This window comes from Canis lupus, chromosome 17 (genome assembly GCF_011100685.1).
Source record: "Canis lupus familiaris isolate Mischka breed German Shepherd chromosome 17, alternate assembly UU_Cfam_GSD_1.0, whole genome shotgun sequence".
Taxonomy (NCBI): domain Eukaryota; kingdom Metazoa; phylum Chordata; class Mammalia; order Carnivora; family Canidae; genus Canis; species Canis lupus.
The window spans coordinates 19,346,923-19,369,352 of record NC_049238.1 but is presented as its reverse complement, the minus strand read 5'-3'; the positions used below and the strand labels follow the sequence as shown (position 1 = coordinate 19,369,352).

General features: G+C 40.2%; 1 protein-coding gene and 1 long non-coding RNA gene across 2 annotated transcripts in view; one reads left to right on the top strand and one right to left on the bottom strand.

The window, feature by feature from the left end:
* Positions 1-12,573: 12,573 nt before the first annotated feature.
* LOC111090535 lies at positions 12,574-16,022 on the bottom strand. Its single transcript, XR_005372217.1, has 3 exons — positions 15,159-16,022; positions 14,472-14,556; positions 12,574-14,278 (listed from the first exon to the last, which is right to left on the bottom strand). It is a non-coding gene; the product is annotated as an uncharacterized LOC111090535 (long non-coding RNA).
* Positions 15,949-22,430, top strand: part of DNAJC27 (DnaJ heat shock protein family (Hsp40) member C27) — a 31,590-nt gene continuing 25,108 nt past the window's right edge. Inside the window, exon 1 of the mRNA XM_038560947.1 lies at positions 15,949-16,338. Within this exon, the coding sequence (XP_038416875.1) occupies positions 16,252-16,338 (87 nt within the window). The 5' untranslated portion in view covers positions 15,949-16,251. The remainder of the gene's footprint in view (positions 16,339-22,430) is intronic.

Genomic DNA, 22,430 nt, shown 5'->3' with positions numbered 1-22,430 from the left:
TTTTGATCAGGTTAGAAGTTCTGTCCTGAACACATTCATCTTTGTCTTATGAGGAGCATGCTGTCCCTTGCTGCCATTCCTTTTGGCCTCAATGATGTAACACAAAAAATCCAAATTCTGTTCTTTGGCACCATCTAATTTGTTGTTTGTTTCCAATATCTTTGCTTCTTTTTATTTTGTCTGAGACGTTTATTTTTTGAATAGTCAACAGCTGCACATGGTACAAAACACAAAAGGTACTAAAGGGCATTCAGCGAGGTCTCCTCCTATTTCCCAATCCTCAGCACTTCTCCCTAGACACCCATGCCAGTCTCTCTGTATGTCCAAAATGGGTGTACAGATTCTTTTTTTTTTTTTTAATTTTTATTTATTTATGATAGTCACAGAGAGAGAGAGGCGCAGAGACACAGGCAGAGGGAGAAGCAGGCTCCATGCACCGGGAGCCCGATGTGGGATTCGATCCCGGGTCTCCAGGATCACGCCCTGGGACAAAGGCAGGCGCCAAACCTCTGCGCCACCCAGGGATCCCTGGGTGTACAGATTCTTAAAACAAACAAAGCAACAAGAAACCTACACATGGTGATGGTGCTTCACACTTGGCTTTTTCTTCATCCACCTTTTGGAGAGAATTTCCCATCACTAACACAGAGCTGCCTCATTCTTTGTCCTAGACCATAAGAGAGCCAAAGCCCTTCCCAATGGACATACGGGTGGTTTCTGATCTTTTAGTCTTTGTTTTCATGTTCGAAACTATTAACCAGATGAAGAGAGATGAAAATAGCTCTTGAATACCAGCAGCCTCAAGGTTGCCACCCATCCTGTAAGGCTTTATAGGACTCTGTGACATTTCCCACCCAAATCAGGTGATGAGTGTTTAATGACTCTTGGCAAGTTTTCTGTCAGAACCTGGATACTTGCTCAAGGAACAGAACACCTCCTGATGGGGGACAGCAGGCATACATGTGGCTTATTCTGCATACTCATCTCTAGATTCCTCCTCTTCTCTTCTCTCTTATTGTATATGTGATAAAATAGCAAAATAAATGGCAGAAATGATAAGGGACATGAGAGTTTGGAAGAAAGAAATTTTTGTGGGCTAGAGAGAAACAAACAAACAAAAAAGATTCTGGAGAGAGTATCTGAGTGGAGCTGGGCCAGGGGCTGGTAGAGAGGAGGGATTTGTGAACCAAAGGCAAGGAAAACAGTGGCTGACTTAGTAGGTGGAGCATGAAACTCTTAATCTCAGGATTCTGAGTTCAAGTCCCATGTTGCTGTAGAGATTACCTAAAAATAAAATCTTAAAAAAGAAATAAAGGCAAGGAAAACAAAAAGAGCAAAGGGAAAGAAAGGAGAGGTAATAGCAGCTTAGAAGACAGGGAGAACACCAAATAGACTGGAAGAGCATTTCATGCTGAGGAGTGATGGACAATGAGGTAGGTTCCAGAAGGCAGAGCATGGTTATGGACAATCTGAACTCATAGATGGTAAGATTATATACTTCATGTTGGAGGGTCTAAAATAGGTCTTTCTATCCAACAGGACAAATTTCCCCAACTTACTCTTTTTCAGGAGTGTCTTAACAAGTATTGGTCCTCTGTCCTTCCAGATAAAATGTACAATCCCTTTGTCAGGTTCCTTTTGGGAGTGGACTTGTAATGGCATTGATTTCATAGATGAATTTAAGGAGAACTGACATCTTTATACTTTTATTTTTTTTTAATTCTCAGGAGATTTCATTTTAATTCTCAAGAAATCTCTACAAATAATTTTCCAACTCAAAGTCAAAAAAGCTTGGTTAAGCATGAAGGGAAATAAGCCAGCATGAGAGAAGGCTGACAGAAAGAACTGACAGTGGAGACAGACCAGCAGGGATTTCAGATAAAGAACTTTTAAGTATAGATTATAATATAACTATGCTTACTGTATTTAAATAAGTAAACGGATGGCTCATGACTATCTGCAGGGCTAAGAAACCACAAAAGTTAGCAGAAACTTGGTTTTGTTCACTGCTGAATGGCCAGGGCCTGAACTATTGCCTGGCACATAAGTACTGAGCCAAAAGTTGTTAAAGAAATGATTGTCTATACGTTAGGCCTCCTGCCTGAGCTCTTGTCACATATCCAACTGCCTGATAGCTGATGGTCATCTTTATTAGGATGTTCTTTTGTTTTTTAGCTTCAATTCATGTTCAACACATCAGAAATCTGCAACATGTTCAAAACAGAGCTCACCATCATCTATACTGCTTACCCTCTTTTCTCACCACATAGTGTTCTCATCACTATCTTAGTCACTCCAGCTCTAAAACTTGGGGTCATCCTTTCCCACCCTCCTGTTTCCCCATGCCTACTGATCACTGGGTCTCCATCTGTTGCTCTTCCTCCACCTGTCCCTTGCTGTCCATCTCACTGTCACTCGAGTGTGGGGTTTTTATTACCACATATCTAGGTAACTACTGGGCTCCTGATTGCCAACCATCCCAACTCTGTCTATGCTTTATACAACTCCTAAAATAATCTTTCTAAAATGGTATTCTGTGCATGTTAATCCCCTCTCCAAAATGTCTATCAGTTGCACAGAAAAAAAAGCCAAGGACCTTGGCCAATACAGAAGTCATACATGCACAACTTTCTCAGAATATCTATCGCTTTTTTATTTTTATTTAAATTTAATGAATTAACATATAATGTATTATTGGTTTCAGAGGTAGAGGTCAGCGATTCATCAGTCTTATATAATATCCAGTGCTAATTACATCCTGTACCTTCCTTAACACTCATCACCAAGTGACCTCATCCCTCCACCCCCTCCCCTCCAACAACCCTCAGTTTATTTCCTATGATTAAGAGTCTTATGGTTTGTCTCCCTCTCTGATTTCTTGTTTTATTTCTTACTCTCTTCCCCTATGATCCTGTTTCATTCCCTAAATTCCACATATGAGTGAGATCATATGATAAATGTCTTTCTCTGATTGACTTATTTTGCTTAGCTTAGCATAGAATCCTCTAGTTCCAACCATGTCATTGCAAATGGCAAGATTTCATTTTTTGATGGCTAAGTAGTATTCCATTATATATACATATATATACATATATACATTATGTATATATATAACATCTCACATCTTTATCCATTTGTCTGTCGATGGACATTTGGGCTCCTTCCATAGTTTGACTATTGTGGACATTGCTACTATAAACATTGCAGTGCAGGTGCTCTTCTGGATCACTACATTTATATCTTTGGGGTAAATACCCAGTAGTGCGATTGCTGGGTCATATGGTAGCTCTATTTTCAACTTTTTGAGGAAACTCCATACTGTTTTCCAGAGTGGTTACACCAGGTTGCATTCCCACCAACAGTGTAAGAGGGCTCTCCTTTTTCCATGTATCTCTTTTATTCATCCAGTTCTTCAACAAATACTGCGTTTCTGTTCTGTACCAAGATTCATGCTAAGTACTGGGACTAAGTGAGTGGCAGAGACCCAGTTCTTGCCCTCAGCAAACTTCCTGCCTAGAGCGGAAGATAGCCACTTCATAAAACAAGTGCAGTTCAATGTGACAGGTGTTATCATAGAGGAAGTTCACAGCTGGTGCAGAAGCCCATGGCAGAGAACTTCGGGAGGGTAAGTTTTTTAAAGAAGTGTTGGGGAAGGCTTCCCAGAGTAAAGAACTTCTTAAAGTAGGCTTCAGGCCCAGTGTGGAGTCCAGCATGGGGCTTGAACTCACAACCCTGAGATCAAGATCTGAGCTGAGATCAAGAGTTTGACACTTAACCAGTGGAGCTACCCAGGAGCCCCCAGAGTAAGAAACTTTTAATCTCATTTCTCATTGTACCCCTCTTGCAACTTTCTGTTGTGTTACTCATCATTCCTTCTATATCTTATCTTTCCTTCAAGATCCATGTTAATTTTTTCCCCAGGTCTCATACCAATGTGTGCCATCTCCTTCCTAGTTCTGATAGTAATGCTAAGGTAATACAGAGGCTAGGCTAGCTTGGATTTATGTATGTATGTAATAGGTATACATATGTACATGCATACACACATCAGGTTGAATCACAAAAATCACTGAATATTTAACCATTTTTAACCCACAAAAATGGCAATTCCTTATGGTCCAACCATATGACTTGAAAACTTTGCCCAGAGCTATCCCTGCATAAATCCATCATACAAACTTACAGTTTAGCTCAAAGACACAAACTTATAAAGCAGCCCCACAAATGCTCTCTTATACATCCTACATATTTCCATAAGTGTAAATTCTCATTTACATATTTTACATCTGATCACACGTACGTATATAAAAACGCGAAATGACAAACTCATTCACAAATGTCCTCACATACCACATACCCGATATACACACACAAAACTGACAGATGCACACGATGCAAATCTACACATGCTCTCTCACACACATTCATCATAACCAACACATTGATATACACATAGACTTCCACAGACATACTTACTCGTATTCAAATATATGCAGAATCATTCTCAAACTTAACAAAGCCAGACACACATGCACCATTTCAGGGAAAATTCACCCACCCACTTTCAATTTGTCTTTTTATCGACCTAGAACACTAGATAATGAAATGATATAACTATCATTAAAATAGGAATTAGTAAAAAAAAAAAAAAAAAAAAAAAAAGGAATTAATAGGCTCTGGGATCCCTGGGTGGCGCAGCAGTTTAGCGCCTGCCTTTGCCCCAGGGCGCGATCCTGGAGACCTGGGATCGAATCCCACATCGGGCTCCTGGTGCATGGAGCCTGCTTCTCCCTCTGCCTATGTGTCTCTGCCTCTCTCTCTCTCTCTATCATAAATAAATAAATAATTAATTAAACGTTTAAAAAAAAGGAATTAATAGGCTCCAAGCAAAGACCTGAAGGACTCTGCTGTAAGTAAAGTGCATGTTCATGAATGCACAGGTTCTGTAACATTCGCTGTCACTGCTGAAAGACGTTTTCAGGCTTATGCCCTCAGTAACAGTCTACTTTGGAGCTGAGGTCAGCCCATAAGTGAGCTCTAGGTAGTGAGGTGTTAGCGTCCCTCATCCAGAGCAGGCTTTTTCTATTTTGAGCCCCTGCCAGGACAACGCTCCTGCTGGGTTAAGTAAAATGGAAACCAGTCACGGAGAGAATGAGCTAGAACTGGGAATGGGGTGGATTCCCAGTAAGTTATGACAAGCAATCTTTGTCACAGTTGTTGTAGGCAGACAGTTGTGTTAGCAGGGAACTGGCGGTAGCCTACGTGGGATCCGAAAGTATGTTGGGGTAGGGGGAGATGCCAAGAGTGTCTGCTCCTTTGTCGCACGTGCCTCTTCCCCAGGCTCCACTCCCTTCTTGCTCGCTTGCACACTCTGTCTGGTTTCCATGGACACCAATATCTATCACAGCAACAGCATGAGAAACTGAGCAGAGAAAACCATCAGGCCAAGGGCACTTTTTTAGCTCTTCTGAAAATTAGGCAAGAATTGTTCTTATAAACTTTGTGTGTGTGTGTGTGTGTGTGTGTGTGTTGAAGAGTAACATACTACAAGGAAGTGCACAAATCCCTAGTGTGTAGCCCAGTGAATTTTCATAACATGAACATACCTATGTGATTGCCACTCAGATCAAGAAAATGAAACATGACCAGCATCCAGAAACCCTCTTTGTTTTTTAAAAAAAATATTTTATTTAATTTTATTGGAGAGAGAGAGAGACAGAGGTGGCAACAGGGATAGCAAGAGACAACCCAAGCGGGGAGGAGAGGGAGAAGCATGTTCTCCACTGAGTAGGGAGACTGGTGGGGCTCCATCCCAGGATGCTGGGATCATGACCTGAACTGAATGAAAGCAGGCATTTAATCGACTAAGCCACTCAAGCACCCCCAGAAACCCTCTTTACACCCCTTTTCATTCACTATGCCCAAAGATAACCAGAATCCTGACTCCTAATACCACTGATCAGTCTTACTCATTTTTGAACTTTATATAACTGGATCATCTCCAGAGATCCAGATCATAATACTCTTTTGTGTTTAGCCTCTTTAAGTCAACATTATATTTATGAGGTTCATACCAATAGTGTAGTATTGTACAGCAATACCATAGTATTCCATTGTAAGAATATTCCACGACTTATTTATCCATCTGCCATGCTGGACAAATGAGTTGCTTCTAGCTTTCTACTAGTACATATAGTACTGCTACTTGTGCGGGTTGTGTACATCTGATAAAGGATATATATCTAGAATATATAAAAAAAAATTCTAATCAGGGATCCCTGGGTGGCGCAGCGGTTTGGTGCCTGCCTTTGGCCCAGGGCGCGATCCTGGAGTCCCGGGATCAAGTCCCGCTTAAGGCTCCCGGTGCATGGAGCCTGCTTCTCCCTCTGCCTGTGTCTCTGCCTCTCTATGTCTATCATAAATAAGTAAATATTTTTTAAAAATTCTAATCAATAAAAAAAAAAACCTCAATAAAACATTAGACAAGATGACTGAACAGACATTTCCCCAAACAGGAAATGGCCTAGGGCAGCCCCAGTGGCACAGCGGTTTAGCGCCACCTGCAGCTTGGGGTGTGATCCCTGCATGGAGCCTGCTTCTCCCTCTGCCTGTGTCTCTGTCCCCGCCCCTCTCTCTGTGTCTCTCATGAATAAATAAAATATTTAAAAAAAAAAAAAAAAAAGGAAATGGCCTATACACATATGAAAAGGCACCCAACCTCATGGTCATCAGGGATAGGCAAATTAAATCTATAGATGTTGTTACAAACCTATAAGGGAGGCTAAACCTAACAAAACTGATGAAATTGAAGGCCTATGAGAATTTGGAAGAACTAGAACACTCATTCACTGTTGGTGAGTATAAATCGTTAGAGCTGCCTTTGAAAAACTGTTTGGTACCCCCTACCAAGGCTGAATATATATCTACCCTATGACAAAATAGCCACATAGAAATGTGGACACCGTAATTTTGATGGACTTTGCAAAATGTTAAAATTGCATAAAGCTCCTAATATGTATGACTAATCAGTAGCAGATTGGTCATTTTAAATATTTCCAACATAATCATCAGAGTTCCTATTTTTTTATGATTATCCACAACTCTTATCAAAGACTCTGCTATATCTTAACCCAAACTGCTAAAGAGAGCTAGGTAAAAAGCAGAGTTCTATAGCATAGGATTAGAGATTTCCTTCCATCTTTGCTGCTGCTGCTTCTTCTTCTTCTTCTTCTTCTTCTTCTTCTTCTTCTTCTTCTTCTTCTTCTTCTTCTTCTTCTTCTTCTTCTTTTTAGGGGGAAGCAGTAGAGGGAGAGAGAGAATCCCAAGCAGGCTCCAGGCCCATCACAGAGCCCGAGGTGGGGTTCAATCTCACAACACTGAGATCATGACCTGAGCCAAAATTGGGAGTCGGATGCTTAACTGACAGAGCCACCTAGGCATTTATACTCTTTGTTTCTATTTCTTGTCATTCCTTTCCCTTCCCTTTTTTGTTTCTTAAACTTGTTATTAGGCAATTCAGTGCCATTAACTGCAACTAAATATATAGGTGGAAACACTGGTTTGTGCCAAAGTCTCTCCTCCCTGGGGAACCAGACCAGTATGGCCAAAGCACCAGGAAATCGGAGGAAGAGGAAACTCAGTACAAAGACCAGGGAGTTCAAATGAAGTTGGAATTCCAAGAATGGAAGGAAGATGGCTCTTGAGCTCTTTCTGTAATTCACTTGATACCCTAGGATGTCTACCCCCAAACTGACACCTTGCTTTGAGCTCAAATTCCTTTGTGGGGTTAATGGCAATTTTCTACCTGTCTATATTACTCAAGAATCATCTACTATATATTTCTTAATTGCTACATTCCACTTCTTATTGGCATCCTTGTTTCATTGCCTTGGCACATTCAAGATGGCTCAATCCCATGGCTGGCAAGTTGGTGCTAGTTGGCATATGGGAACTCAGCTGTGGTTGTGGGTGGTGGAGGACCTCTGCTCCTCTCTATGTGAGCCTCTCCACGAACAGCTGGGGCTTCTTTACAATTGAGGTCTACATTCCAAATGTGAGCATTCCAAGAAAACTAGAATTTGCATTGCCTTTTATTAGTTTTTAAAGTGTCATAATGTCAATTATGCCACAGTTATAAGACTACCCAGGTTCAGGGAACATAGACTCCCACTCCTATCAGGGGGAGAAATGTTAGCCCCATTGTAAGACTATTATGTGGGAATCTTGAAAGTCATTATGCTAAGTGAAATAAACCAGTCACAAAAGGACAAATACTATATGATTCCACTCATATGAATCATAGAGACAGAATTAGAATGGTGGTTGCCATGGGCTGGGGAGGAAGGATGAGGGATTAGATAGGGTACAGGGTTTCAGTTTGAGAAGACAAAAAAGTTCTGGAGATGACTAGTACTAGTGGTTGTACAATAATGTAAACATACTTAATGCCACTAAGCTGTACACTTAAATTGCAATTTTTGCATATATTTTAATTTTATCAAGATAAACCATGGGATGGGAGATAGTGTTTCATCCATATCTAGAAAATGCAAACTGCTACCCAGTCCTCAGCATGGTAGTAGAATGAACCTGTAGATGTCTATGTAGTATTAATATCCATGCCCTTTGATGTGGTGTTGTGCATGCTCAGAACTAAAATCTTGTACACTGAAAGGTAAGACAGAAAGGGCTAATCAGAATCAGTAGGTTCTCAAGTCCTTGTATTGCTCAGGAAAAACCCATCCCATGCCAGTCATTTCTCCAAGGCTTTTACTTCCCTCCACCATCTGCCTGATTTTTACTACTGAGTTTTACTACTCTTCAGAACCTCCAGATAGTTGTTTTGTTTTTGTTTTTGTTTTTTTTTACCAGAGTTTATAGTTATTAATGGGAGCATTGGTCTGTAGGGACTTGCACTGCCATACTGGAAGCAGAACTTCTCAAGAAATGGCATCTGTAGATAAAAATGTTTCATTTTCCATTGTTTTCTATTGCCACATACCAAAATACTACAAACCTAACAGCTTCAAACAACAGGCATTTAATATCTCACAGTTTAGAGCACCTGGGGGGCTCAGTGGTTGAGGGTCTGCCTTCAGCTCGGGTGCGTGACCCTGAGGTCCTGCATCAGGCTCCCCAGAAGAAGCCTGCTTCTCCCTCTCCCTGTGTCTCTGCCTCTCTCTCTCTCTCTGTGTCTTTCATGAATAAATAAATAAAATCTTTTTAAAAATCTCATAGTTCTGTAGGTCAGGAGTCCAGGCATGAAGTAGCTAAATTCTCTAGGCCTGAAATTTCACAAGGCTGCCATCAAGGTATCAAAGAGCTATGTTCTTGCCTGGAGCTCCAGAGCTCTTTCCAACCTCATGTTGGTTTTTGGCAGAATTCAGTTACCTAAGATTGTAGGCTTGAGGTGCCCATTTTCTTGCTAGCTATTGGATAGAGGTCACTCTCAGCTCTGAGAAGCCACCCTTAGGTCCTTGCTATGTGGTGCCTTCCATCTTCAGAGCCAGCAATGGAGAACCTCCCTCATGTTGAATCCCTCTCATTCTTTGAATATCTCTTGAACTGATATTGTTGAAGAGCTGAAGCTGGGAAATGAGTACATGGAGCATTGATTACATTATTTTCTCTATTATTGCCAGTATATTAATTCTGTCACATAAATTATTCCAGCAAGGAAAATGAGACAAAATTTCCAAATTAAAAAAAAAAAAGATTTTATTTATTCATGAGAGACATGAGAGAGGCAGAGACATAGACAGCGGGAGAAGCAGGCTCCCTGCAGAGAGCCCGATGCAGTACTCGATCCTGGACCCCAGGACCATGCCCTGAGCCAAAAGCAGATGCTCAACTGCTGAGCCACCCAAGCGCCCCTAAATGCTTTTTTTATGAAGCAAGTGTAACATAAATATTTAAACCAGCTAAAGTATCACAAAATAATTTATCATTTAAGAAATTTAATTTGAATATCAATTAAGAATATTTTTTTAAGTTTTTTTTTTTTTTTTAATTTATGATAGTCACAGAGAGAGAGAGAGAGGCAGAGACACAGGCAGAGGGAGAAGCAGGCTCCATGCACCGGGAGCCCGACGTGGGATTCGATCCCGGGTCTCCAGGATCGCGCCCTGGGCCAAAGGCAGGCGCCAAACCGCTGCGCCACCCAGGGATCCCCCAATTAAGAATATTGATGCAAAATTTCTCAAAATGTTACCTTACAGAATTTGGTAATATATAACAAAACTAAATCTGCATTTACCTCTGACCCAGTAATGCGTTTTAAGAAATTTACCCTAAAAAAAAAGGAAAGAAAGAAATTTACCCTAAATAAATGCCCACAACAATACAAAAATACATAAATGCCCATAAATATATTGATTGGAAAAACCATGGAATATCTGTGCAATGAAGTGCTGTACCATGAAGCTGCAAAAAAGAATAAGTATGATCTTCATGAACTAATACGAGATGCTGTCTAGGATACACTGTTAAGTGAAAAAAGCAAAGTTCCAAAGAATAGACATACCCTTTTGTGTAATAAGGAAGGAGAAATAAGAAAATATACATGTAACTGCTTAATTTTTATAAGAAACATAAGAAAGAAGAAACCAGACTCTAGTGTGATTAGTGGTCATCAGGAAGCAAGTGGGAAGAAGGGAAGAGGATTAGGATGTGGTGGACAGTGACACTTTTCTGAGTACACCAATTTGTATCCTTTTGACTTTTGAAACTACATTCATGTTTTACATATTCAAAAAATAGTAAAGTTATCAGTAACGAAGAGGAAAAAGCTAAAGTACAAACAGAAATAAATCAACTTGGGATGCCTGGGTGGGTCAGTGTTTGAGCGTCTGCCTTTGGTGCAGGGTGTGATCCCGGGATCTGGGATCGAGTCCCACATTGGGCTTCCTGAGAGGAGACTGCTTCTCTCTCTGCCTATGTCTCTGCTTCTCTCTCTATGTCTCATGAATAAATAAATCCTTTTTTAAAAAAAAAAAAGACAGAGGGCAGCCCAGGTGGCTCAGCGGTTTAGCGCCGCCTTCAGCCCAGGGTGTGATCCTGGAGACCAGGGATCCCATGGAGTCCCATGTCAGGCTCCCTGCATGGAGCCTGCTTCTCCCTCTGTCTATGTCTCTGCCTCTCTCTCTCTCTCTCTGTCTCTCATGAATAAATAAATATATAATCCTAAAAAAAAGTCAGCAATTAAAAAAAAAGACAGAAAGAAATCAACTTAACTGCATTTCATATGAAAACTATAATCATACCCAAGAGGGAAAAAAGGATTAACCCAATTAACTTTTGAACATAATACTTATACTATATGAAACTGAATGAAAAACTATATATGTTACTTTGAGACAAAAAAATAGCTATAAACAAATACGGAATTCTATTTGAAATATTTCCATTTTTTAAAATGGAATGGATTAACAATTCTGAAACTACTTCCTGTGTACTGTGGGTTGGCCAAATGAGTAAATATATTAAAGGTAATGACAGCCAGGTTTCTCATTGTTGAAGCTGAGTTATAAATGCGGAGAGGGGGAACACCAGAATGAATTCTGTTGTGCTAAAATGGATTGAGGATATCAATGTGAACTATGTTTTAATATAAAGATTTAGATGTGTGTATATATAAATAGGTACGTATGTATGTATGTACGTATATGTATTTTTTGCAGGCTCAGTTAACTAAAAGGGTTCAAGCAAATGCACCCAGATTTTGGTTTCTAAATACCATTCTCCACTAAAAGGACCCAGGGATCCAGGGCTCACTGTTGGCCAGAAAGCAAGGAAGTAACAACAACAAAAAAATGGGGGAGACATACCAAAAAGATATAGAGCCAACTTTAGCAATGAAATAAATAATAGTAATAACAGAATATTCATGGAGTAAAATAAGCATATACGGGGGTATCCTGATATGTTAAGTGAATGAATGAGAAAGGAAAGCTCTCCCTTATGGTAGACTACTAAGTAATAAATGTAGGAGAAATGATGAAGTGAAAAAAATCACCATTTTGCATTCATCATAATAATCTCTTCAGTCATAAATCCGCATTGGATTCTGAAAATCTGTGGGTGCAAGTTCAATGGAGAAAGGATATCTATATAATTTCAAAGTATCTGCTTATAGATTACTTATTACAAAGGGAAAAGTCACTTTACTGTGAATTAACCCAGTAAACACTACACCTTAACTCAAGTTAACATTACCAATAAATGGAACATTGACATCACTGATTATCTGATATGATACCCTTAAAAAGACATCTTTCCTGTGATGTTTTAGCCAAACACTATTGAATCTAAACATAAGGTTATATCAAAAAACACAAACTGAGGTCTGTTCTAAAAATAACTTATTGTGAAGAAAAGCTGGGGCACTTGGGTGTCTCAGTAGTTGAGCATTTGCCTGTGGCTCAGGGCATGATCCCGGGGTTCTGGGATGGAGTCCTGCATCAGGCTCCCCATGGGAAGCCTGTTTCTCCCTCTGTCTCTGCCCCTCTTTCTGTGTCTCTCATGAATAAATAAAATCTAAAAAAAAAAAAAAAAAAAAAAAGCCAAGGAACCATACTAGAGAGAAGAAGACTCAAGATATATCACAACTAAATGATGCTGGATGAGACCCAGACCGGGTTACAGGGGAACATAGCTATGATGGATATTATTGTACAAATGGTGAAATTTGAATACAAACTGTGGGCTAGATCAGTTTCCCAAATATTCTTTGTTCAAAGTGCCCTTAGTATCTCAATTTTTTTCAGTGTTCCTTGGTCAAAGGAAATATCCAGGTTCAAACAACGTATTATTTATGTCCTGACAATTTAGTTGCCATTTGAAAAAATAATACACATAAATTGAAAGCTTTTTATTTCATCTGAACCACAATGGGATTTGTGCGCCTGTTGGGCATTGCACAATTTTTCAAACCTTGGAATCAGATTGGACAAAAGCACCCTCGTTTCCTGCTTCACATTGATTTTTGGTGCCGTATTTGCTTTTTCATCACAACCCCTGAAAAATCCAGCTTCCCAAATATGTGACATATCCAAGGAATATGGTGCCACCTATTGTTGAAATTGTACATGACCTTGAGCTAATAGTTTTCATTTTGTTTGCCTTGAAAACTTACAATGTAAAATATCCCATAGATATCCCCTTGGGTAAACCCTGTGAGGATGTGGAGCACTCCAGTGCAGTTTGAGAACCATAGGATTAGATAATAGTGTCTTGTTACAATGTTACATTTCCTGATTTTGATAAATATACTACTGCTATGTAAGAGAAAGTCCTTCTTCTTAGGAAATAAATATACACTGAAGTATTTATGGTATTAAAGAAACATGTCTGCAAATTACTGTCAACTTATTTAGGAAAAAAAGTGTGTGTATAAATATGAATATATAGATAGTGAACACAAGTGATATAGTAAATGAGGCAAAATGTCAATACTTGATGAATCTGGGTAAAGGATATACACAATTTTTGCCCTATTAAACTTTTGAGTGAAATTACTTCAAAATAAAGATTTTTAAAAATGCAGCACAATAGTCTACATTTTAAGGTGTATATACATATGTAGTAAAAACAATTTTTAAAATGCCTGTTAATTAAAAGCACCAATTCAGATAGTTGCAAACTTTTATGAAGAGGAAGGATGGATGTATTGGGAAAGACTACATATAGTATCAGTGATATTTTATTTGCTAAGCTATATGATGGATGCATAGGTATTCATTATATTATTTGTTATACCTTTAACAGTATCTAAAATATATCATAATTTAATTTTAAAATATACATTTAAAATATGTAGTCTTTAATACATAAAAATAAACATGAGTACAAGAAAACATAGGGCTATTTACTGGGAACTACCATGTACTTCATGCGCATTATCTCCTGCAAGTCTTACCCTCACTGCATGCCCATCTTATGCCAACATAAAGTATAACAGGGCTGACTCCAAAGCTCATGTTCCTAATCCCTGCCTTTCAGGGTTCACACTATACACAGCTAATGCATACTTTTTAAAAAAATTTTTTATTTCTAAAGATTTATTTATTTGAGAGAGAGAGAGAGAGAACGAGTGATGGGGAGGAGCAGAGGGAGACACAGAAAACACAAGAGAGAAGCAGACTCTGATGAGAAGGAAGCCCAGGGCTGGATCATGACCTGAGCTGAAGGCAGATGCTTAGCCAACTGAGTCACCCAGGCACCCCTACACTTCTTTCTTCTTTGTGCATTAAAGCCTGGAAAAGAAAGGCATGGGGAGAACCTGGAATAAAAAAAAAAAAAAAACTGGAACGGAAAGCTAACTTTCTTGCTTTTTCTATTCCGAATTAATTTAACACACCTAGCAGAAAATATGGCTATACACTTTCAAACCTCACAAATATCAATATGAAAAAATGGTAATAAATTTTAATCTTTGGCCTGTTTTACTGCCCATATGCTCAATAGTATCATACCTCATCAGTCTTTTACTAAGTGAAGATTTGACATTTTGCAATTGTTCTTCCATAGCACCAGTTCTATTGCAGGGCCAAAGGTGAACTAGCAAAGAAATAGACGTTTGTTGATTTATTAAATTATTCTGTGAGATCAGCATCTAGATTTGTGAAGAATCAGTATAAATTCAATTATTTTGAACTTTAAAATATCAAAATCCTGACCAGGACTTGTATTTCATGGTCGTAAAAAAATCTTAGAAGCTTCATTAAACTAAGATTTATTACTTGTTCATTATAAATACAACCCGGAGTAAGCTTTCTTAAAAACCGTGTCTTTAAGACAAAATGTTTGAAAATCCGACTCAAGATAGCTAAGAAATGTTGAAGCTTTATTCAGTATCTCCCTGCAATGTGTATTTCCTTTAGAATACTGAAAGCTACGTGAAAACGAAAATAATGCTACTTTTGCCCTTGTAATTTACTGGGAGGTTGGGCAGCCGTTATTTTTCGGGGCACTTAACATTTCTCAAGTTCTATTTAACTTCTGTAAATCAAAAAAAATCAAGATTTTTTTAATCACTCAAAAAATTACTCTTCCTCTTTTTTATTGTTGTTTTTTTCTTAATCCAAGCAGATGCTTTTCTTGTCCCCTGCAACAGAAAATTGGTTATGTTAGGATTCATGATTATTCTACTATCATATTACCAGTTACAGGGAAGGTGAGCAAAAATGATGGGGTTGGGACGCCCGGATGGCTCAGATGGTTGAGCGTCTGCCTTCGGCTCAGGTCCTGGGATCGAGTCTCGCGTCCAGCTTCTTGCTCTGCGGGGGGTGGGGGGGCTGCTTTTCCTCCCCCCCCCCCCACCCCCCGCGTGTTCTCTCTCTCTCTCAAATAAATAAAAAACAAAAAAATAAATGATGGAGTTAAGTTTGAATGTGAATGGGAGCGAGAGGAAAATGAAGGAGCCACACACACCCCATTTAACTGGAAGAGTCTAAGAAACGTCTAACGTGAGCTTTCTTCCTACACAGAAGGATCACTTAATAGAAGACCAATGACTCCACTAAAATCCGTTTTTACTCCAAATAGACACCTTGCCTTTTTTTTTTTTTTTAAACGACAGGAACGGGATTCAGATGTCGCCTAACGCCTCTGTTCCAGAACCAGAGCCCCGACTTCCCTCCACTTCCCCCGGCTCCCCCGCAAGTCCGAGCAACAGAAACGTAGTATGGGGAGGCGGGGTGGGGGGCAGCGTAGACGCGCCCACAGGGACCTTTAGAATTCAGGGAAAACACCGCCCCAAACACTCCAAGGTCTGCGAGTCTATGGGCCTGCGCCCACAGCTCCAAATACTCCCAGCCCGAGGATCTGCCCCAGACCAACACGTTTCTACCAGTCGCTGCAAACGTCAACAGACGCCGCCGGCCCGCGCCCTCGCACCCCACCCGCACTCTCCGTGGCGACGGCCGCCCCTCAACGCCCACTTCCTGCCGAGGGACGCGGCCCCGCGCGGAGGCGCGACTCCCGGGAACAAGTAACCAACACCGCGTCTCCAGAGCCCGGTGATGACGTCACGCCGCCCCTCTCTAGCATCGCGAGACTCTCTTCTCCCACCCCCAGTTCCCAGCGCTCCCGACCGCCCGCGCCGGCTGCTAGGCAGCGGCGGGGATGGCGAGCCGCGGAGCCGGGGCGGTGACGACAGCAGCGGCTCCGCCATTGGACGGGGAGGCCTGAGGGACGGGCCAGCCTAGTGAGCAAGGAGATAGCGAGGCGGGTGGCCCCGAGAGAGCGAGGGCAATGGAGGCCAACATGCCGAAACGGAAGGACCCTGGCAAGTCCCTGCGCATCAAAGTCATCTCCATGGGCAACGCTGAAGTGGGAAAAGTGAGTACCGCGCCGGGAGGGGCGGGACCTCGGCGCGGCGGGGCCACGTGCCGATTGGCTGCGACGGCGGCCACTCAACAGCCCGCGGCCCAGCCTCCTCCCCGCCCCTGAGCAGGCCGGGGTCTCCTGCTAGGGGATGCGCCTCCCGAGGAAAAACACTTCTGACCTTTTTGACCTTTGGGTTGCCCCCCCTCCTCCTTCACTGACGTCACTCTCCATAAGGAGGTGCCTCATGTGACCGCTAACCCCTTGAATGTACCCCCCAAAGAGTAAGGAGGCCTAGGTCCTTATGTCAGATCGTCTGCCTAGCTACCCTGTCCGCGTCCTAGGTGACCTGTCCAGGACTTAGAGGTGGAGAATAAAAGTTTACTTATCCCAGCAGTTCTTGGCAGCCTAAGGGAACTCACGGGGGTGCATGTGAGGATCGGAGTTTGTAAATGTTACTCTGCAGACATGGAGCCCAGAATCTATTTTAAGAGCGTAACTGATGGTGACATGTTTCTCAAGGGAAGTGCGGTGGATGTCAAGGAGCCTGCATTATTTTTTGTGTATTGGCTTTATTTTTATTTCTGGTAGTGTCGTCATATCCATTCTGTCAAAGCCTTAGTTCCACCGCCTTTCTCTCTGCTGGATCTACTGGGTATCTGCTATAAGCTCTCCCGCATTGGGGGTGGGGGGAGGGGGAGGAGGGTGGGCAGAGGAACCAGAGGCCTTCTCCCAAGTGAATTCTAAACTGTCTGCTTTTCTTTAAGTTTTTTTTTTTTTTAATTTTTTTTTAAATTTTTATTTATTTATGATAGTCACAGAGAGAGAGAGAGAGGCAGAGACATAGGCAGAGGGAGAAGCAGGCTCCATGCACTGGGAGCTCAATGTGGGATTCGATCCCGGGTCTCCAGAATCGCGCCCTGGGCCAAAGGCGGGCGCCAAACCGCTGCGCCACCCAGGGATCCCCTAAACTGTCTGCTTTTCACCCAAATTATCTTACTTCCTAGGGAAGTGGAAGCTATTAGTTAAGAACCTCCCAAAGATCATCAAATCAATGACAGAGACAGGATTAGAACTTGGATCTTTCTTTCCATCATTGTATGCTGTGAAAATCAACTCCAAGTAGGAACTATATGCCAAAAGAGCTGTTAATGCAAGTGTTTAGGCCAGTGCCTTGCACGTAGTTGATGCTCAGTAAATGTTTATTAGTGTCATTTCTTTCCATTTAGCAATGTCCGGTACTATTTTAATTATGTATCTGTCTGTATGTATGTAAGTATTAACGTAGCAGTCACTGAAAGTCAACATTTATTGAACATCAAATATGTGCCAGGCATTAAAAAGTAAAGAATAAAGCCTCTGAAAGGTTCAATAGTAAGCTGGCTAAGTAATCATGCATCACTTTTTAATTTTCTATGCTTAACAGTACAACATTAAAAATACCCCAAAATGCCCAGTGTCACATTTATTTGGCATTGTTTAGATTTATTAGCCAATGCAATTAGACAAGAGAAAAAAATAAAATATGAAATGCTGGAAAGAAGAAGGCAAAATTATTGTTATTTGCTAGTGATATGATTATTTATCTGGAAGCCCAAAGAGAATTAACTGAAAAGCTTTTAGAAACAATAAGAAGGGATCCCTCGGTGGCTCAGCGGTTTAGTGCCTGCCTTTGGTCCAGGGCGTGATCCTGGAGACCCCGGATGGAGTCCCACATCAGGCTCCCCGCATGGAGCCTGCTTCTCCCTCTGCCTGTGTCTCTGCCTCTCTCTCTCTCTCTCTCTCTCTCTCTCTCTGTGTCTCTCATGAATAAATAAATAAAATCTTTAAAAAAAGAAACAAGAAAATTCAGTAAGGCAACATTAATATACAAAAAGTAGCTTTAATGTATCAAATGATGTGGGACACCTGGGTGGCTCAGCAGTTGAGCATCTGCCTTCGGCCCAGGGCATGATCCTGGGGTCCCAGGATTGAGTCCCACATCGGGTTCCCCACAGGGAGCCCACTTCTCCCTCTGCCTGTGTCTCTGTCTCTCTCTGTGTCTCTCATGAATGAATAAATAAAATCTTTAAAATATATATATATCAAATGATATGTTTTAATATATAATTGAGAAATTATTTAATTTACAATAACAGCCAAAATAAAGTACCTAGGTTTAAACTTAAGAAGAAATAGGTAGGACCTAAATGAAGAAAAATTTCAAGCTCTACAAAGTGACATAAAGTTACTTAGGCAAATGGGAAGATATACTTTATCCTTAATAAGACTACTCAACATTTTAGGAATATCAAATCTTTAAAATAATCTACAAATGTAATTCAGTCCTATTAAAATACCAACAGGGTTTTTTCCTTTCAAAATTCATAAAAGGTACTAAAGTCCTTATGAAAAATTAAATGTGAAAAAAAAATTAAATGTGAAAATAACCAAGAAAACTGTGGAAAAAAGAAAACACTACCAGATAATAAAACCTATTTTAAAATTACCAAACTTTTCCTATTGGTGCTGGAAAGGGCATAGAGAGACATCAGTGGAACAGACTGGAGTCGAGAAATAAATCCAAACACATAAGGAAATTCAATTTACAACAAATGTAGTAAAGTGGTGGGAATGTAGGGACCATTTAATAAGTACTGTCGGAACAACTATTTACTATTTGGGAGTGAGGTAGATTCCTTTGGCATTGCTTTCTCAGAAATGAATTTTAGATGGACCACAGATTTAAAAGTAACTTGGAAAAAAATACCATTTTGTTGAGCCACCTGGGTGGCTTTGTTGCTTAAATGTCTGACTCTTGATTTTGGCTTAGGTCATGATCTCAGGGGTCATGAGGTCCTGCCCCATGCTGAGCAAAGAGCCTGCTTAAGATTCTCTCTGTCCCTCTCCCTTTGGCCCTTCCCTTCATGCTCACTCTCTCTCATTAAAAAAAAAAAAAAAAAAAAAGCCTTAGTTATAAAAGTAGCACCATGCTCATTTTAAAGAATGTGGAAAATGAAAAAAAAAAAAAAAGAATGTGGAAAATGTAGAAAGATAAACAATTTTAAGTTAAAAATTAAGGCATGGGGGGATCCCTGGGTGGCTCAGCGGCTTAGCAACTGCCTCCAGCCCAAGGCGTGATCCTAGAGTCCCGGGATCAAGTCCCACATCAGGCTCCCCGCATGGAGCCTGCCTCTCCCTCTGCCTGTGTCTCTGCCTCTCTCTCTCTCTCTGTGTCTCTCATGAATGAGTAAATAAAATCTTAAAAAAAAAAATTAAGGCATACCCTAGTAAATAATCTTTGGGTCAAAGGACCAATCAAAACAAATGACAAAATAACTAGAAAGCAATGCAAGGGAGAGAATCTATACTGAAACCCTCCTAACAAAATTAAAGCTGTAGTGAAAGGAAAACACATTATCATTCATTTCTAAAGAAGAGAGAGAAAAACTAAAGGAACTTAATGGTTTTACAACTTTGTGAGTATACTAAAACCACTGAATTGTATATCTTAAAAATGTGAATTTTGAGATATGGTTTATCTTATTTTAAAGGACTACCTAGTGGGGATCCTTGGGTGGCTCAGCAGTTTAGTGCTTGCTTTCAGCCCAGGGCGGGATCCTGGAGATCCTGGATCAAGTCCCACGTCGGGCTCTCTGTATGGAGCCTGCTTCTCCCCCGCCTGTGTCTCTGCCTCTCTCTCTTTCTCTCTCTCTCTCTCTCTGTCTCTCATGAATAAATAAATAAAATCTTAAAAAAAAAAAAAGACTACTTAGTACCTAAGACATTAGAAAAAGGTCACAAGATAAACCAAAAGTTTTGGATTTTGAGAATTAGTTAATGAGAGTCAATAAAAAAAAAAAAGTGCCTAAAAAATCTATTTAAGAAAAATAGAAACAAAAAATGACAAAATTAGTACTGAAAGGGAAACATAATTACATACCAGAAGAGATTAAAAGACTGACTAGAGAATATTGCATTCTAATTCTATAGAAGCACATTTGAAAATGTAGAGGAAATGGAGGACTTCCTAGCAAAATATAAATTACCAAAATTGACTTGAAAAGAAGTAGAAAACCCAATTGAGGGATGCTTGGGTGGCTCAGCAGTTGAGAGTGCCTTTGACTCAGGGTGTGATCATGGTCTGGGGATCCATCCTGCATCAGGCTCCCTGCATGGCACCTGCTTCTCCCTCTGCCTATGTCTCTGCCTCTGTGTGTGTGTGTGTCTCAAGAATGAATGAATGAATGAATAAATAAATAATCTTTTTAAAAAAATCATTCTTTTCCTCTTAACCTTAAATATCACCTTGGTCACTTTTAAAATTTCTTCTTTTAATGAGATCTATTTCTGGGCTCTCTGTTCTGTTCTACTGACCTATTCGTCTAATCTTATGCCAATATAATACTGTCTTGATTGGTTTCAGACTATATTTTAATCTATTAAGATGGGTTCCCTCCTCTTTCCACTGCCCTGTCCCATTCCTCTTTTTCATAATTTGATTATTTCTTCCCAGACAGTTGTTCTTTCATATGAATTTTAGGATTATTCTATTTAAAAAAGAGGCTCAGGGCAGCCCGGGTGGCTCAGCGGTTTAGCGCTGCCTTCAGCCCAGGGCCTGATCCTGGAGACCTGGGATCAAGTCCCACGTCAGGCTCCCTGCATGGAGCCTGCTTCTCCCTCTGCCTGTGTCTCTGCCCCTCTCTCTCTCTCTCTCTCTCTGGTCTCTCATGAATAAATAAACAAAATCTTTAAAAAATAAAAAAAATAAAAAAAAGAGGCTCAAACCTGTTAAGATTTTAATGAAAACTGCATTAAAAAAAGAAAAGTACCTAAAAGTCTATTTAAGAAAAATAGTGAAACATTCTCTCTGTATTTATGTTATTTAACTTAGCTTATAAGATCCTAAGGGCCAGGAACCCTATTTATGTTTTAGGGATAGTTATTAATACAATTACTTAAATGTGTGTCTTGTGAAACACTTAGAACTAGTGTTTAAATAGTGTACTGGAGTTAAAGGGCTGCCGAACCCCTTAATCTTATGAATAATTTAGAAAAAGGCTATATTCATTTTCCCAGGCTATTGTGAGAGAAAGTATTTGTGAAGTGCATTCAAGCTATAAAATGTTTTAAAAGTAGAGCCTCTTAGCAGTAGTCACTCAAGGAAATTTTTCCTTCAGTTCACAATAAGCTTATTAACTGCTTTTTAAATTAACTGTCCTATTTAATTTAGGTTCACGTTCATCAGGGAAGGATTTGAGCAGAATAAACTCCATTACTAGCACTCCCAAGTAAATTATAAGTTTCATGAGTGCTAACGGTTATTAATATACAAGTCTTCTAAAATTGGTTTTCCCTGGCACTAAGCAAATTTCATTGGCATGAACAAAAGAGAGAAAGAAGTAAAATACTGATGTCTGTTATCCTCAAATAGTTTACTGTCTAGCTAAAGAGAGAAGGTAAATATACACATGTGAAATGATAACTAACAAAACAATATGTGAGTGCTGGTGTGCGTGTGTGTGTATGTGTAATATATGCATACATGTTAGTATGCATGTAAAGTGTTAGAAGAGTTCAGATGCAGGAAAGATCTCTTACAACCTGGAGCTCAGAGTTTGAGCTGGGTCTTAAAGATTAAGTAAGACTTGTAAAGAAGGGAGTAGTACTTTTCCAAGAAGAGGGAAAAGTAATGACAAAAGTCAGGAAATCGGGTCTCTGGGAGTTTTGCAGAAATGGAGAGTTTATATTAGAAGGGTTCAGACAGGGAACACAGATTAGGGCCAGATTATGGAGAACCTTGAATAAAGGACAAAGGAATTTGGATTTCAAACCTAGCAATGAGAAGCCACTGAAGACTTTTGAGTTAGGGAAGTGAAATAATGTCAGTGGTGTGTAGTATTGACTGCAGTTGGGAGGAAAGGAAAGCAAAAAGACCAGAAAAGAATTTCTTGTATCTGTCTAGGAGTAGATGATGAGGATCTAAATCCAAATGATGTCAATGGGAATTGGAATGGGGAGAAAGAAACAAGAAACATTTGGAAGATTTAGAAAGGCTCAGAATCAAACATGGCTTTAATATTCTGATCTTCTGTAGTAGGGAAAATAGTGGTATTATTAACAGAACA